This window comes from Vombatus ursinus, unplaced genomic scaffold (genome assembly GCF_900497805.2).
Source record: "Vombatus ursinus unplaced genomic scaffold, bare-nosed wombat genome assembly UNPS02011916.1, whole genome shotgun sequence".
Lineage (NCBI taxonomy): Eukaryota > Metazoa > Chordata > Mammalia > Diprotodontia > Vombatidae > Vombatus > Vombatus ursinus.
The window spans coordinates 4,418,384-4,436,225 of NW_020951694.1; the positions used below are offsets into that span (position 1 = coordinate 4,418,384).

General features: G+C 38.3%; 2 protein-coding genes across 6 annotated transcripts; one reads left to right on the forward strand and one right to left on the reverse strand.

Moving 5' to 3' along the window:
- The first annotated feature begins 1,378 nt into the window (after positions 1-1,378).
- LOC114039327 (histone H1.4-like) lies at positions 1,379-3,151 on the forward strand. The gene has a single exon (XM_027857023.1). It carries the CDS (start codon positions 1,382-1,384, stop codon positions 2,030-2,032), a length of 651 nt encoding a protein of 216 aa, XP_027712824.1. The 5' UTR covers positions 1,379-1,381; the 3' UTR covers positions 2,033-3,151.
- Positions 3,152-7,323: 4,172 nt separating this feature from the next.
- HFE (homeostatic iron regulator) lies at positions 7,324-15,428 on the reverse strand. 5 transcript variants are annotated; one of them, XM_027857022.1, is made up of 7 exons: positions 14,075-15,428; positions 13,054-13,317; positions 11,341-11,505; positions 10,183-10,458; positions 9,891-10,001; positions 9,206-9,238; positions 7,324-8,092 (listed from the first exon to the last, which is right to left on the reverse strand). In XM_027857022.1, exons 1-7 carry the CDS (start codon positions 14,145-14,147, stop codon positions 8,085-8,087), a joined length of 930 nt encoding a protein of 309 aa, XP_027712823.1. In that variant the 5' UTR covers positions 14,148-15,428; the 3' UTR covers positions 7,324-8,084. The 5 variants fall into 5 exon arrangements, with proteins under 5 accessions (XP_027712823.1, XP_027712819.1, XP_027712820.1 ...); XM_027857018.1 differs by having other exon boundaries at positions 11,341-11,619; XM_027857019.1 differs by having other exon boundaries at positions 9,206-9,255; positions 11,341-11,619.
- Positions 15,429-17,842: the final 2,414 nt, after the last annotated feature.

Genomic DNA, 17,842 nt, shown 5'->3' on the forward strand with positions numbered 1-17,842 from the left:
CAAAAAAAGATGTCAGGCGGAGGAGCTGATTTTCAGAAGAGATTTTTGAAACTTAGTCTTAATTTCTAGATCCACATTTTGTAGTGGTTGTTATCTTAGAAGAGAATTATCACAAAATAAAATTCTCTTTGCTTTGAGTATTTCTTTTTTTAAAATTATTTTTATTCCCTGGATGTCAGTTAATTTCACTTTATCTACCTTGTAGCATTTTTATAGCTGAAGAAGAATTTTAAGGGGCTCAGAAAAAAGTAAGGGACCTGCCCCAAGGTCTCATAGCCACTGGTTCAATTCAACTCAATTTTCCTTATTTCAACAAATATCAATTCATCACTTACTACATGGAGAACACCATTTTCATCAATGGCAAAGTTGAAGCTAGGTCTCTTGACTCTGAGTTCAAGGTACTCCCTATCACATCACCATGCTTGCCTTTTCAGCCTTCCTTTTCTCTGGATGCTCCTCTTTCCCAAAGGTCAGAATATGAGTTATTATTATTCTTACTATTGCCTATTTCTTTAATTTCCTTACTCCAAATCCCATTTATCCACAAGGCTCTCTCTACTCAAATCAGATGAGTTGAGTATTTTTTTTTTGCCCCCAAATACACAAATCAGTTAATTCTGGTAATTTTTACTTTAATTGTTAAGACCTCAGTTCTTCATAGGAAAAAGTCCCCTTACAGATTGAATGAAACAATGTAGTGTAATTACAAAGAATACAAAGATATCAGAACCTAAAAGATGAAATATTTTTTTGGATCAAGTGAATGAATACTTAAAAAAAAAATAAAAGGTTAATGCTATTTTAGTAGGAACACTAAAAGTTTGCTCTAGGTCCATGGGCTGCCCTTTAAGGAGTCTGTGTTATTTCCCTCATCTACAGAGACATTTTTAGCAAAACTCTCAAGACAAATAATTTGTTTTTTAGATAAATCAAAGGCCAGACACGTGAAGAATCATCTCTAAAAGGTCACAAAACTTATTCCTTTACCTATTCATTTTACATTTATAATGAAAAGAGCAACTTTGGTTTCTTGCCATTGAATTTTGCCTAAAGTTCCAAGTATTTTTGAAAGCTTTGGGTATCATATTTTATATTTATCAACAAGAAAAAATGTATGTAAAGCCTGAGAGGCCAGGGATGATATTCCGATAAAAACTGGACAATTTGGTGCGAGGAATATTTTGAGTTTGGGCCTTTTTTGATGTGTAACAAACACAATTTAGAAGCCAGAACAGAGACTACTGGGCCCACATGGCGGGCTAAGCAACGCACCAATCACAGCGCAGCCCCGCCCTATATATACCCCTGGTCGACGCCGTTCTCTTCCAGTTCGCGAGAGTCTAGTTTGTTGCTTCTGATTTTGTCCTCGTTGTCTGACATGTCTGAAACACTGCCTGCCTCTTCTGCAGAACCTAGCGTCACTACGACCACTGCGCCAGCTCCGGCGCCTCAAGAGAAGGCGCCAACGAAGGCCAAGCGAGGAAGCCGGCGTAAGGCTGTGTGTCGTCCTGTGTCGGAACTCATAATTAACGCCGTGGCCGCATCCACTGAGCGAAATGGGGTGTCTCTAGCGGCCCTAAAGAAGGTCTTAGCTGCCGGTGGCTACGATGTGGAGAAGAACAACAGCCGCATCAAGTTAGCCTTGAAAAGCTTGGTAAGCAAAGGTACTTTGGTGCAGACCAAAGGTACTGGGGCTTCAGGCTCCTTCAGGCTCAACAAGAAAGCGTCTCCAGCCGAAACCAAGAAGAAGGCCAAAAAGTCATCTTCGGTCAAGGCTAAGAAGCCTGCATCCAAGAAGCCGAAGAAATCTGGGTCGGTAACTGCCAAGAGCGTGAAAACTCCAAAAAAAGCCAAGAAGTCGTCCGCGGTGGGAGGCAAGAAAACAGCCAAGAGTCCTAAAGCTGGTAAAGCTGCCAAGCCTAAGAAAGTGGTCAAAAGTCCAGCCAAGACCAAGGCAGTGAAACCTAAGGCTAAGGTTGCCAGATCAAAGGCTGTTAAACCCAAGAAGGTGTTGCCCAAGAAGAAGTAAATTAGCTGTCGAATTCTTTCACAACCCCCCAAAGGCTCTTTTAAGAGCCACCCTAACAATCTTTCAGAGAGCTGCTTAGCGCTTCATGGGAAGAAAACTTGTCCGTGGTGATAGCCTACTCAGCACCTTTATGTTGAAGGCATTGCCTGGTTGCCTTAGGTGCAACCAAAGTTTAGTATTATCTTGGCACTTTATGCCATCTGAGTTAACAGGTTTTGTGATTTTTAATTTTGTCACATACGACATTTGAGTTTTTAACCACCAGTGGGGTCGTTTTTTTATTGGGTGTTGGGGTACTGGTAATTAGAAGCAAATTAGATTGAAAATGCTTAAGATAGGGAGAACTTTGAGTTAGATTTTTACCTTTGACTTGTATCTGAAAAAACTGGATTCTCCTACTGCAATAAGCTACTTGAAAGTAACTGCAGCTGGAACTTTGAGTCGTTATAGATTTTTTTCTAATGCAACCTTGGGAGAAGATTGCAGACTGCTGGAGCAACTTTTAACAATCAAATGGTTCCTCTAGGATTTAAGGAACTTGCAACTGATAATTCTAGTTTACCTTGTACTAGAAGCTGAAGGATGATTACCTATGGTAACCAGTAGTTAATGATAGAACTTGGCTAAATTTATATATTGTGTTTGTGCCTCACAGAACCCCGTTTGAATTTTTTGTTCTGCATTTTTAGAAATACTGGGAATCAACTTAATTTTACATTTGCAGGGCCCAGGGTTGGTAGGTGTTAATCTTCCTAGGTTACTAGGTCAAGAGAATTAAAATTAACGAAGAAATGGTAAAAGTTTGTGGGAGTTTTGGGATGGCATCAACACCTGGTAGGATCATAGAGCTATAATTGGAAGAGAGTTTTGCTACCATCTAGTAGTTCGATCCCATTTTATGTGTTAAGAAACTGAATCACAGATTCAGTTCAATTTTTTACTAAGCTAGGTACAGGGGAAACCAAAATGGAGTTCAGTTTTCTGCTCCTGGAGCCAGTACCATTTTTTTCTTAAATTCCTGTCTAACTTTTTGTGCTTTATTTCTGTAAAGTGCTTAGTTGTAGCAATATACTTTCTATGTGTGTGGGTGGATTCACATATATCTTATATATTGGTAATTATTCGGAGTGGAATTTTTCTATCTTGGTTTTTTTTTGTAATTTGAAAAGTATGATTTTCATGAGTTTATTATATATCTTGCTGCTTGACTGAAGATATTGTTTCACTTGAGTTAGATTGTAGTGTTTTCTAAATAAAATGTTATTGCAAAAAGTAATGTTTGTTTTCCTCTTCATTTTTTTTCTGTATTACTGTTATAGACAGCTATCATTTCTAGAGCTGTGCTAAATAATGGTGGTAACAATAGATATCCTTGCTTTACCCCTGATCTTAGAAATGTCTTGTGTTTTTCGATTACATCTAATAGCTCTTGGTTTTAGATAGACTACTCGTCATACTAAGTAGTAAGGATGGGTTCCCTCACAAACTTTAAAAAAAAATTTTGATAATTAGTCAGTGTGATTGGTTTTCTTTGCAATCTCACCTATTTTAGGGGCAGCTAAATGGTGCACTGGATAGAGCACTGGCCCTGGAGTCAGGAGGACATGAGTTAAAATTTGGCCTCAGATACTTACTAGCAGTGAGACCCTGGGCAGGTCACCTAACCCCATTTCCTAGCTCTGCCTGCCCCACCAAAAAATAATAAAATGAAATGAAAGCTAGTCTTTGGGGGCAGCTAGGTGGTACTGTAGGTAAAGCTCCAGCCTTGGAGTCAGGAAGACCTGAGTTAAAATCTAGCCTCAAACACTTGACTCTTAACTAGCTGTGTGTGACCCTGGGCCAGTCACTTAACCCTGATTGCCTCAGCAAAAAGCAAAACAAAACAAACAACAATAAAAAACCTCATCTGTTTTATTTTATGCACTTAAAAACATCTGAGAAGGGAACCAGAGGATTCACCATACTACCAATAAAGTCCACAATACAAAAAAGTTTAAGAAACCCTAATCTTTAATTTTTTTTTTTATCCTTTGCTTTATCTCTCCTTTGTTTAAGTATCAAACCCACATTTATTTCATGGAATCCTGCTTTTACTATTTTTTGAAAATATGTAATATTGGAATTGTTGCTTTAGTGTTTGGTAAAATTCATTTGTAAATCCACCTGGTCCTGGGTAAGTAATTTTTCCTTTGGGAGTTTCTTTATGACTTACTCAATTCTCTCTCTGTCGCTGTCTCCCCCCTTGCCCCCTTCTAATTTGGAGTTACTTGTATTTTTTCTTCTTCTGTTATTTTGGGTATTTTATATTTTTGTAAATATTAAGTTAATTTATCAGGTATATTGGTGTATACTTTCCCATGTAAATGTTTTTGATAACATTTTCTTCTGATAAGGTTATTAGTTTTATTTTTTTTAACCCACTTCTAGGTTTAGTTATCCAAAGTTGTGTGATTTTTAAAAAAAAGTTTCTGATTTTCAGAATTTCTATTTTGTGTTTGGTTAGATTTTTTTTTTAAATTGTTTATAACATATTTTTTGAAGTACATACTCTTTTGCTGATGAAAATGTTTAGGGATAAATTTTCTCCATAAGGACCCTTGTTTTGACTACATCTAAATTTTTTCTTTGTCATATTGCTTCATTATTATTTTATTTAATGAAATAATTGGCTTCCATTTAAATTTGTTAGCTGGCACAATGGATAGAATGCTAGACCTGGAACGAGGAAGTCCTTAGCTCAAATCCGAAATCACATTTACTGGTTGTATGAATGTGGGCAAGTCATTTTTTAACCTTTGTCTGCCTCAGTTTCCTCAGTTATAAATTGGAAATAATAATTGCACCTACTTTGTGAGAAACAACTGAGATAACTTGTAAGCAATTTGTAAACTTTAAAGAGCTATATAAATTCTAGATATTATTCATATGCTCTTTTTTGATCATATTTTTTACTGTGATGTCATTAAGCTGATATAGTCAATAGTAGTTAATATTTGGTTTTCTGGATTTGTTTATGATGTTTTATGACCTAGCACATGGTGAATTTTTGTAAAAATGCTTTGTACAGCTGTGTAATATGTATACTGTAATCTATTTCTATTCCTTAATCTTCATAGAGCAAAGTTAACCCTTCTACAATTCTATTCAGGTTCTTAACTTAAAAATTTATGTTCTAGTAATGTTCTTCTAGGTCTGAAAGGTTGATAATAAGGTTATTGGCAATTATACATCTGCTATTTATTTCTCCCTCCCAAGAGGGAATAACTCTTTACGTTTATCCTTGTGCCCTAAGACCTCAGCAGTTAGGAAGAGGATGTCCTTTTCTTCTACCCCATGCTCAAAAAAAGAAAATAAGCATTTATTTAGTATCTACTGTGTCCTAGGCACTATGCTAAGTGATTTTATAAGTATTATCTCATTTGATCTTCCTAACAACTCTGCATGGTAGAGGTGCTATTACCATTCCTGTTTTACAGTTGAGGAAAATAAGGCAGAGAGAGGTTAAGTGACTTGCCTAGAGTCACACAGCTAGCAAGTGTCTAAGGCCACATTTGAACTTAGTTCTTTCAGATTCTAGGTCCAGCACTATATCCAGTGTGCCCCCAGCTGACTCAGTGATCTCTTAGAGTACAGCATGCCTAGTAGGAAACATCATGCCCAAGAAAGCAAGCACAGAAAATCCAAATCCAGAGTGAAGTTGAGCTGTGGAGAGAAGCAGGCTCAGGGAATTTAGCAGGTGACATGTCCGATAGATAAGAAAGAGAAAGACATAGATACCATGGGAAGAGAATTGGGGTTTTTTAGTAATTGAGTTGTGAGTTGCCTTGGACATGTGTACTGGACTTAATGCCTCTTTATACTCTTGTGTTTGCTCATTCTTCCCACTGCTGCTGTCTTTATAGCAGATTGCATCCCAGGTTAATAGAGGAGATGTTTTTTAGCTCTTACCTGGCTATTTTAGTAAAGGCCTTTGCTTTGCCCTAATTCTATCCTCTAGGTGACTATTGAAAATAAATGTATCAGTGGAGGTTTGTGAGTTATAATGTTACTAGTGTGGTCCCATAGAATCCCTTGAATCTGGGGAAATCATTATCTGGAAGACCCTACCTATAAGTGTACTATAGGGGGTAAGTTCAAAGGGGGTACTATCAACAAACTGTTTTATAATGACTTTCTTGTTTCCCTTGAAATGTAACTTTCCCAAAATTATAAATGTGATTTTCAAAAGATCTTTGGGATTTAGCAAGATGGTTATGACTTTTATGTAATACCCTATACTCATTTCAAGAAATGCATATTTGAATTATGGTGGTGGTGGTGGGGAAGGTCTATACAATATGACGGTGATAACAAGGGGAACTTCAGTGAACAGCCCCTAAACCTCTACAGCTTCCTCTGCCTGTGTTCCCTTTGATTTTAGTCTTGGGTTTTTGTTCTACTAATAATACCCAAGAATAAAAAGAAATAGGAGAATGGGAGTGGGCAAGTTCTGTTTCTAAGATTATATGTCTGGGTTCATGACCTTTCTTCCTTTTCTCTACTTCAGCAGTATTCCTCCCACTCCACTGTTTAACTATTTATTGCAATTATGAGAAATTCCAGGGTTTAAACTTCATTTGAATCATATACATTTGAGGTAAATCACAAGTATAGCTTTACATAACTCAGCTTGGCACAAATTAAAAACCCTTTAAAAAGTTTGCAGCCCTTTCCAGGTACTTCTCCCTGTATTCAGTATTCTTTTTCAGTCCTGCTTTTAGGCAATCAGAAGATAACTGGAATGGTAGAAACCCCTAGTATTATGCATGGAGTCTAGAAAATCCAGAATTCAATAGTAAGAATTTGTCAGTTTGTCTATCAACATGATGTTAAAGACCAGTATCCATTAGAGAAGAACAAGTTAATAACAAACAATTCTTTTTTCCTAATTAAATGTTCACTACATAACCTTCATATCAAAAATGTAGGCTCTCAGCGCAGCTAGGTGGAGAAGTGGATAGAGCACCGGCCCTGAAGTCAGGAGGACCTGAGTTCAAATATGGCCTCAGACACGTAACACTTACTAGCTGTGTGACCCTGGGCAAGTCACTTAACCCCAATTGCCTAAACGCCCCCCCCCCAAATTTGTATGTATGTATAATATATATATACATATATATATAAATAAAAATGTAGGCTCTTACATAAACTTAATCACAAAGAGGGAGCGTCTGTTGTAAATGACCAATGTGGGTTACCTCAACTTCAACAAACGTTAAGTGGCTACTATGTGCAAGGCACTATATAAAGACAAAAACAAAATAGTCTTTCCTCAAGGAGTTTACATTCTACCAACTGTATACAGATAAGATTTATACAGATAAGTAAGTACAAAGGACATACAAAATCGTTTAAAGAGGGAGAGAATAGTATACAATTAAATCAGGAAAGGGTTTATATATGAGGTGGCATCTGAGCTGTGCTTGGTTGAATGTCAGGGACTTGTCTGAGGCAGAGAAGATGAAGGGAGTGCATTCTAGGTATGGTGGCACAACCTATGTAAAGGCACCTAGGTGGCAGATATGATGCTATGTACAGTTAGCTGGCCAATTTGACTGGAATGGAGAATGCCTGAGGGAGAGAAATATAAAAGAAGACTAGAAATGATAAGTGAGAGTCACTTGTGAAAGTAAATTAACTAAAGAGCATTCTCTTTTGAGATTGAATAAATTCTCCAGAGACTTGTTGTTTGTGGCTGAATACTATAGCAATTCCATCAAGATTCAGAAACCCTATGAAACAGACTCTGCCAATTTTATCATAACTTTAATCAGTGTCCTATGTTTATCTTCAGGGAACTGCCATTGAGGGATAACATGAACTCTAATATTGTTCAGAAGAGAGTCTGAGACCCACTCAGAGTCTGGATCCTTTGATGTCCATGGGTAATGTAGAAGGTGAAAGGATGGTGGTGATGGGTATATAGCCACCTTCCAGGGCTCTTTCCACTGGGATTATTGGCAGCTGATGATTAGCAGAATGTCCAACTCTTACTATTTCTCCTCCAGCTGGATCAGTTTACTGAAAAGAAATGCAGCATGGGAAGAGAGTTGAGACACCTCATATTACTTTCAATATCATGATCTCTCCTGTCTCCCTCCTACAGTCACTCAAGGTCTACATAGCAGCTCTCTTAAATATGGTAGAGTGATGGTTTTGGAAAATTAATCTGGTGGTGTGTGGAACAGCCTCTAATGAGACTGGAATTAAGGAAATTAGGAGATTATTGCAATAATCCAGACACAGTGATATGAATCTGGTGGTGGCAGTGGGAATGGAGAGGAAGAATTTAAGCTTAGAGACATTAAAAAGAAAAAAATAATAGGACTAGGTGACAAACTGGATAGTTGAGATAAAGGAGAGTGAGATGTTAAAGATGACTCCAGTTAGGGAAGCTGAATGACTGTGAAAATATTGGTGCCATTGAGAGAAATTGAAAAGTCAGTAAGTGAAGTGTTGGACATCTTGAATCTAAGATCATATTGGAATACCCGTAGAGGCATTTCAGTGGTCAAGGATAGAGATATAAATTTGGCATCAGTATGGAGGTGATAATACTAGGAGAGAAAATGAGCTACCTTAGGAAGTGAACAGTGCACAGAGTAGTAGTAGAAGGTATTGGAAAAAGAACCTTGGTCGACTTGAAAAACTTATTTTGAATAGTACCCTGGACCTTTCCTCTCAACATTTCCTGCCCACAACCTTTGATAGGGCAGTTAGGTTGTGTGGAGTGGATAGAGCAGAAGCCCTGGAGTTAGGAAGACCTGAGTTTAAAAGTAGCCTCAGAAACTTACTAGCTGTGTGAGCCTGGGCAAGTCACTTACCTCCTGTTAGTCTCAGTTTCATTGTCTGTAAAATAGGGATAATAATAGGACCTACTACTTCACAGGATTGTTGTGAGGATCAAATGAGATAATATTTGTAAAGGGCTTAGCATGGTACCTGGCATATAGTAAGCACTACATAAAAGTGTTATTTATTTTTATAGTAGATATTCAGATATTCAGTAAATAACTACTGATTTATAATTTTCCTGTCCCCTCAGTAGAATATACTGTAACTTCTGAGGTATGTAAAAAAAAAATGGTGTGTGACATCTTTCCTCGGGCTTCTTTATATGTCTTGCTTACTTACCTTCAGTCAGGATATAGTTCCTGATCAATCCTCCTGTGGAGATAAGAAGCCTTGTGATGACAGACAGGGAAAATGAGAGTTACAGTTAATTTTTCCCTTAATTTTAAACCTCATTTTCCCGTTTTGGGTTATTCAGCCCCAAAGACCATCTCCACATTTCAATTTTGGTGGAAACATGATTTCCTTCTCTTTCTGGGCAAAAGCCCTGGTAAATCCCGAGGAAAGCTAGGAGGGACGATGTTGGAGGGGTGTGTGGCTCCACCAGACTCAACTCCAGGGACAAGTAAGGAATAAGCAGCTTAGGCCAAGGGGCAGGGTGCTCTGGCAAGACAATAGTAGAATGATCAGTTGGAAAAAGTATTTATTAAGCCCTTACTTTTTTGCAAAGTATGTGCTAAGTACTGCGTACAGAAAAAGAAAAAGTAGTTCCTATTCTTGAGGAGCTCACAATCTAGTAGAATGAGGCATATTGGAGGTTTTAGCTGCAAATTAGAAGGAAAGTCCCCATGGTCCTTAGGGTATAGGAGCAGAGGTAATAGTAATGCATCTTATTTAATGCCATTTCCATTGATAAAACCATGCCCATTTCTGATGTTGAACCATTTAACTATGCCAAATAAGTCAGTATGTCCCAGGGGCTACTACAATCAGCGAGGTAAAAATCACTTTTCTTTTTTCGACTTACTTGACACCTTCCTCTTTTTCCAGATGATGACAACTATGGTGGTAATGATAATGCTAACAATGATCCCGGTGGTGATCCCAGTAGCCAGGGTGACAGACAGTGGACGATGCTCTGAAACAGGATAGGGAGGTTAGGGGTTTGTGATTCCACCAGCCCCAGCCCCTCCCCCCCAGCCCCTCATCAAAGCATAGTCCCCAGAATTCTTCTGGGTTCTACAGCCCAGACAGATCACTTCTTTTTTTCCCACATGGAAAGATTCCCTCTTCTCTGCGGTCTTCATTCTGGTCCATACCCCAGGTCATAATGAGGGGCTGGTCTAATCCTGGGTGCTCTACTTGGCAGGCATATCTCTGTTCTTCTCCTGGGGTAACATCCACAGCTATCCATATCTGGAAGGTTCCATCCCCGCTGGGATGGATGTCCCCAAGCTTAGTTCCTTGGTTCAGTTGCTTCCCATCCCATAACCAGGCCAATGTGATGTTCACTGGGGAGAAGTTGTGAGCTTGGCATCTCAGAGTGATAACACCTTCATGAGTGATGTGTCGGGTCACTCTCACCAATGGGGGCACTGAAAATGTAGGTAAAAGGAAAAGGTAAGGAGCCTTTCTCAAGGCTCTTTCTCTTCAGAAAACAATATAACATACAAGAAACAACATAAGGCTTTTGCTTTTTAGTAATTTTTAATTTTAGTATTTTAAGATTTATTAATGATTAATTTGTATTTATTAATATATTTTATTATTAAGAGGGACACAGCCAAAAAAATAAAATGCCAAGATAGGACTTGGGTTTCAATTGTAAGTTTTCTCATTCCCCCATCTCAGGTCCTTCCTTTTCAATTTTGCATGGGAAAAGGAGATCTGGGAAATTAAGAAGGAAAGTCCTGGATTATTTATACTAAAAAAGTGGAAGAAGACAAACTGAGTTCCTCTTTTCTGCTTCTGTCCTCTCTCTCAATGAGGTTTTCCATTTTAAATAAAGACAATGTTGTTTTAGCCTACCATTATTATTTGTTTTGAATAGTTTTACATTAGTGATTATATTAATAACTTTTCCTTGTCACCAAGCAAGGGGATCCCTTTGTAACATTGATACCCAGTGTGAATGTACAGTCTCTATCCTTGGCACACGTTATCTGTTTGTGATGTTCATCCAAGGATGAAATCTATAAACCTAATGAAATTAGCACCATGATCTCACTAGTCCTGTTAGGCATTTGCAGGGAGATTGAAGCTATCAGTTTGCCTCATCCCAGTGACTGGGGTCATAGAGAGAGATAGGCTTCAAACACACAAATGTCCTAACCTTAAAAGTGGAATATATATATATCTGTATATCTATATATAATATATACACACAAACACACACACACATATATGTATATATGTGGGGAGAGAAAGAGAATGAGAAGAAGAATGAGAACTTGGGAGGAACTTTGTCATCATTATACCTTTTTTATTCAGGATTTCACTTCCAATGTCTAAGTATCTTTGTAGCGTCTCGGGGCAGTCTCTTTCTAGGTAAGCTCGATGTTGCTTTGCTCGGATCTTGTTCATCTCCCATTCCTGCTTTGTGGCCTGGGCTTCAGGCTGAACTGCTGTCCAGTTCGTTGTCTCTGGATGGAAGATGAGATAGTCTTGACCATCATAGCCATATTTCCAGAAACTTCTGCTTCTGTTGTCTTCCACCAGGAGCTCACAGCCAAGCATTACCTGTAGTATATGAGAACCTGACAACCCCAAACCCACACCAGTTATCAAAACTGAAGAATTCTACTGTAAATGTCTCTTTAAACCTCAAAGACTATATCATATATGTAATATGCATATATACATATATATGTATGTGTGTACATACACACATATCTCAAGGGATATCATGCCTAACACTTTTTCTTTTTCAGTATAAATAATCCAGGACTTTCTTTCTAAAAAGATCTCCTTTTCCTATGCAAAACTGAAGAGGAAGGCCCTGAGGTGGGGGAATGAGAAAACTTATAGCTGAACCCCAAGTCCTATCTTGGCATTTTACTTTTTTTGGCTGTGTCCCTCTTAGGACTAATAAAAAGCAAAAGTCTTATGATATTTCTTGTATGTTGTTTACTTATATTGTTTTCTCAACTGTGGAAGAATAAATTCCTTGTGTACTCCATTTCATAATTAATTGTAAGTTCTACCCTTCCTGGTCGCCTAGAAGATGGAGGTTTCAAAGATAACTGGATCTTAGGAATAAGGCTTGTGGTTCAGTTACCAGCATATTTTTTTTAAAGGAAAGATGAAAAGATAAAAACATTATATATTCTATTCTTGACATAGAGTATGTAGAGTAGCTATGATAACTTGTAAGTAGGACACAAAATGATCCAGAAATACTACAAGTCACAGTTCTTCCATTAACTCATGTGATCTGGACAAATTATTTAAGCTTTCTGGTCCTGTTTCCTCATCTATAAATTGCACTGTATGTTCTTTTCTGGCTCTAATGTTCTGTGATTCTACCTCTCCATCATCTACCCTTCCCCATCTGGGATAGCAGTCCCTAGATCAGAGCTCCAGAGGCCTTCCCTTATCCTCCTGTCCTTCTGAGGGGTCTTAATCAGTATGTGAATGAATGGAAATTCACCTAAATCACTAAATCTAGCCAGCTCTAGATTATACTTCGTATCCACTCTAACCATCCACCCTAGGTGCAGAGCAACCAATCTCTTTCCACCTCTTGCTTTGGGAACAGTAATTAAATTAACACTATTGTTACTTTTGTAAAGGAAATGTCAGTTGACTCTCCTGTGGTTTCACTTGTCATCTCTGTATCTCCCCAGAACAAAACTTCCCTCTCTAGCTACCACTCCCCTATTTAAGCTCCTTGAGGGCAGGGATTGTCTCAGATTTATTTTTATATCCCCAGCACCTAGCATAGGGCCTGATGCATCATAGGACTTAATGCTTATTCATTCATTCTATATACAGTAATTGGGAGTCCCTCCTGCTGTGACTATTTCAGAATAGAAGTACTAATTACTATGACTACTCTGTGTTGACTGAGAAATGTAAGCTGCACCTTTCCCTGTCCTCCTAGTCTCAGATCCACCTGCTCTAGTTCCAAATTGGTACTGAGGGTACTGAAAGGAAAAGTTATGCTATTGTAAAGTACTTCAAATACTTACCCTGACCTTGGCTGTGATTGTCCATTATGGTCCAAAGGTCGATAATGAACATGTGATCCCATCCCTTCAGACTCTGAGTAAGTTTCATCCAAAACGTATCTGTTTCATCCTTCTGTATCCATGGGCCCCGGGGTTTTGCCTTTCGGCTTTCATGATCATAGTACACAAATAAGTGCTCATCCACATAGCCAAGGGCTACAAATGAAGGGAGTCCTAAATCAGGATGTGATGCCCCCATGAAGAGAAATTGAAGAGAATGAGACCCTGGAGATGACAAAGAATCTGAATCAAGCGCTTAGCAGAGATAGAGTGAGTGCAATAACTCTGAATTAGCTGCTCTTCAGATCCTTTAACCAGTGATTTATACAAATTATATAAATGTCATCTGTTACTAGGTGGAATCTACGGGGACAAAGATTGAGGCAATGACCTCTTTCCGGAAGCCATGAATTCTAGTTTGAGGATAAAGAAGATGGAACTAAGAGAAAAAAGAAAGAGGACAGAATACCTGGAATTCCTGTTACAACTCTTCCGAAATATTGTGTGACCTTGGACAAGTCCCTTAATCTCTCTGGGCCTCACTTTTCCTCAGCTGTAAAAAGAGGGGCTAGGACAAGATTGCCTGTAAAGTCCATTCTAACTCCAAATCAATGATCCTATGATTATGTAAAATCTCATAGTTTTTTTTTTCTTTTTCAGGATCAAATAAAATATGAGAAAGCACTATGCAAATTTAACTTAAAATTATTAGTAGTAAAATGATCAGGGTAGTACTAGGAGGACAGAGTTGAGAAGGAAACAGACGATAGCTATGGGATCCACCATGAGTAAGGAATAGGGGGAAATCCAAACAAGGCAGAAAAATTTAAAGAACAATAAGACCTCTTTCTCCTAATTCCTGTTCTGTAGGGAAAAGAGGTGGGGATGAGGATGAAGGTGGAGGTAGGACTCACCCACTACTTCACTCCTGTTTTCTTCCCATTGACCCACCCCACCTGCTGACCACTACCCTTAGACTCACGAGATGGTCCCTCCCGTTGGACCACTACCCTTAGGAGGAGCAGGAGAACAGCCAGTTGAGGTAGTGTCCTCATTGCAACCCTGAACCTGCCCGGTATTTCCAAGTCACAGGAATGCCCCTCTCTTTGCCTTTCCTGCTTCTGCTGGCTCCCAAATCCTAGTTTACAGGGTTTAATTTGAGAGGCCTAAAGTATTTTATTCCAGGACTAGGAGGACATTCCTTTTCAGAATGCTCCCCACCCCATGTTTTGCTGAAATGATCTGTGCACTGAAGAGGATGGACCCTGTCCTGCCCCTAGAGGAAAACATAGGAGCTGTGTTATGTGCAATTGAACTTTGACTAGCTTATCTTTGTGCCCTCTCTTGTGACCCACAGTACACATTTCTAAAGGCATTGACCAAAGCCTAGAACAAACACAGCCTGGATGAATACAAGTAAACTGAGCATGTGGTCAGCATAGATATTTGCAGGAAGCTGACATCTTTTAACTTCTGCAGTTTGATAGGTAAAACAGTGGGGCAGAGCAAGGCAAACATCCTCAGGCAAGGCAAAAGAACCAGAATGGCAGGTGTAGGGGGTTGCAGAATTCATTCATTCACTCATTCATGCAATCATTCATTCAGCAAATACTCATTGATTACCTACTTGTTAGGTCATATTTTGAACATTTGTAAAATGAAGGGGAGTAGGTAATTTCTATATTTCCTTGCATTAATGAATGCTAGGATTTAGATCTGGGAGATACTTATCTATCCCAGGAGTTCTTAACCTAGGGTCCATAGTACTTGGATCAAATATCAGGGATTCTTCTGTCAACTGGAATGGGGGAAAAAGTTGACATCTTTATTTTCACTAACCTCTAACTGAAATTTAACATTTCCTTCAATTTTGAATGCAGGTACAAAACATTATGCTTTGAAGGGGTCCGTAAAACTTCATAAAACTGATAAAGGAGTACATGACCAAAAACAAAAAAAATTAAGAACCCCTGACCTTAATCTAACCCCTTCATTTTACAGATGAAAAAAGTCTCAGAGAGATGGAATTTTGCCCAAGGTCTATTGAAGAGCCAAAATCACTACTAGAACAAATTTAGTTGTGGAGTGGGGGTGGGCCTGTAAAGGTGACTCAAAGAACAGTCTGTGGTTGCAGTCTTGTTTATATAGGGCAGCCTGACCCCTATAGACTTCTGGTGGGGAGGCAAGAGACTGGAATCCAATGGCAATAGACTCCAGATAGTCCTAACACAGAAAATCCTATCAAGCAGCCACCTAATTAAGAATTGTACCACATTTTCACACCGTATACCAAAATAAAGTCAAAATGGGTTCATGATTTAGATATAAAGGCTGATACTGTAAGCAAAGTGGGAGAGCAAGGAATAGTTTACCTATCAGATCTATGGAGAACAGAAGAATTCATGACCAAACAGGAGATAGAGAACACTAAGAAAAGCAAAATGGATAATTTTGATTACATTAAATTGAAAAGTTTTTGCACAAACAAAGCCAATGCAACTAAGATTAGAAGGAAGGTAGAGAACTGGGAAAGAATTTTTACAACCAGTCTCTCTGATAAGGGCCTCATTTCTAAAATATATAGAGAATTAAGTCAAATTTATAAGAATACAAGTCATTCCCCAATTGAGAAATGGTCAAAGGATATGCACAGGCAGTTCTCAGATGAAGAAATTAAAGCCATCTATAGTCATATGAAAAAATGCTCTAAATCACTATTGATTAGAGAAATGCAAATCAAAACAACTCTGAGGTACCACATCACATCTATCAGATTGGACAAGATGACAAAACAAGAAAATGATAAATGTTGGAGAAGATTGGAACACTAATGCATTGTTGGTGGAGTTGTGAAATGATTCAACCATTTTGGAGAGCAATTTGGAACTACGCCCAAAGGGCTATAAAAATGTGCATACCCTTTGATCCTGCAATAGCACTTCTAAGGCTATATCCCAAAGAGATCATAAAAATGGAAAAAGGACCCACTCATGTACTCATGTTACTCATGTACTCATGTACAAAAATATTTATAGCAGCTCTTTTTGTGGTGGCAAAGAATTGGAAATTGAGAGGATGCTCATCAATTGGGGAATGGCTGAACAAGTTGTGGTATATGAATATAATGGAATACTATTGTGCTGTAAGAAATGATGAACAGGCAGACTTCAGAAAAACCTGGAAAGACTTGTATGGTCTAATGCTGAATGAAGTGAGCAGAACTAGGAGAATGTTGTACACAGTAACAGCCATGTTGTGCGATGACTAATATTGATAGACTTAACTCTTCTTAGCAATGCAAGGATCTAAGACATCTCCAAAGGCCTCGTGATGGAAAATGCTATCCACAAAGAAGAAAGAACTATGGAGTTTGAATGCAGATCGAAGCATACTATTTGCTATTTTTTTTTTCTTCTGTTGAGTTTTGATTCCTCTTTCTGGTGGTTCCTCCTATTGGTTCTAATTCTTACTTACAACATCACTAATGTGAAAATATGTTTAATAAGAATGTATATTATAGCCTATATCAGATTGTGTGCCATCTTGGGGAGGGTGGTGGGGAGGAAGGGGGAGAAAAATTTTAAACTCAAAAACATATGGAAGTGATTGTTAATAAATCAAAATAAATTAATAAAAAAAAAGAATTGTACCACATTATGGGTGATTGTTAGTTCCTGTCAGAAGTAAAAGCTTTACTTTAATATGACCAAGTATATTCCAAAATCTGGGGGCCAGAACTGATTACAGATGAAGTACACACCTCTCTGTTGAATAGTCTTTCCAATAAACAGCTTTAATACACCAAGTAGTAAATGTAGCCTCCTTTCTTGATTTAAACAGGACCCTTGGATGAAAGTGATCATAAAATCCTCTGGAAGGGACATCTAAGACTATTTAATTTAATCCCTTCATTTTACAGATGAAGAAACTGAAGCTTATGAAGGTAAAATGACTTGGCCAAAGTCCTACAGGTAGGAAGGAAAGGCAGCATTTGAACCCACATCCTCTGACTACTGATCCATTGCTCTTTCCACTATACCATGTTATGCTCCCATACCCTTAGACCTAGAGATTCCACCATTAGGCATATATTTCCTTGTCATACACAGAAAGTCCCATATGAACCAAGTTACTCAAAATAAAACCATTTGTGGTAGTAACGAACTGAAAACAAAGTTGATGCCCACCAATTGCCCAGTTGTATCTCACTCTTTGTGACCCCATCTGGGGTTTTCTTGGCAAAGATACTGGAGTCATTTCTTTCTCCAGCACATTTTATAGATGAGGAAACAGGCAAACAGGATTAAATGACTTGCCCAGGGTCACATAGCTAGTAAATGTCCAAGGCCAAATATGAACTCAGGTCTTCAGGCCCAGCACTCTATCCACTGTGCCACCTAGCTGCCCCTTTGCTAGGGGGACTCATTAAAATGTTAAAATGCTTGAATACCATAGGCTAAATTATTTTGTTAATCCTTCAATCCTAATAACCCTCTTAGATCCATAATCAATTAGATATATTGGTTACAAAAAAGTTAATCAGGTCAAATAATTTTGCTACTATATCTGCTGAGAATTTTTCAGGTACATAAGGAATGTCATATAGGATTTAGAACTGGAAAGGACTTAAGACTTCTACCTCAATCTTATTTCATAGGTGAGGAAACATTTGCAGGCAAAGATTAGCTCAGTTAGATAATAAATAAATTAGAAAGTAAGTATTTGGAATTTTGCTGGGTACTCTTGACTC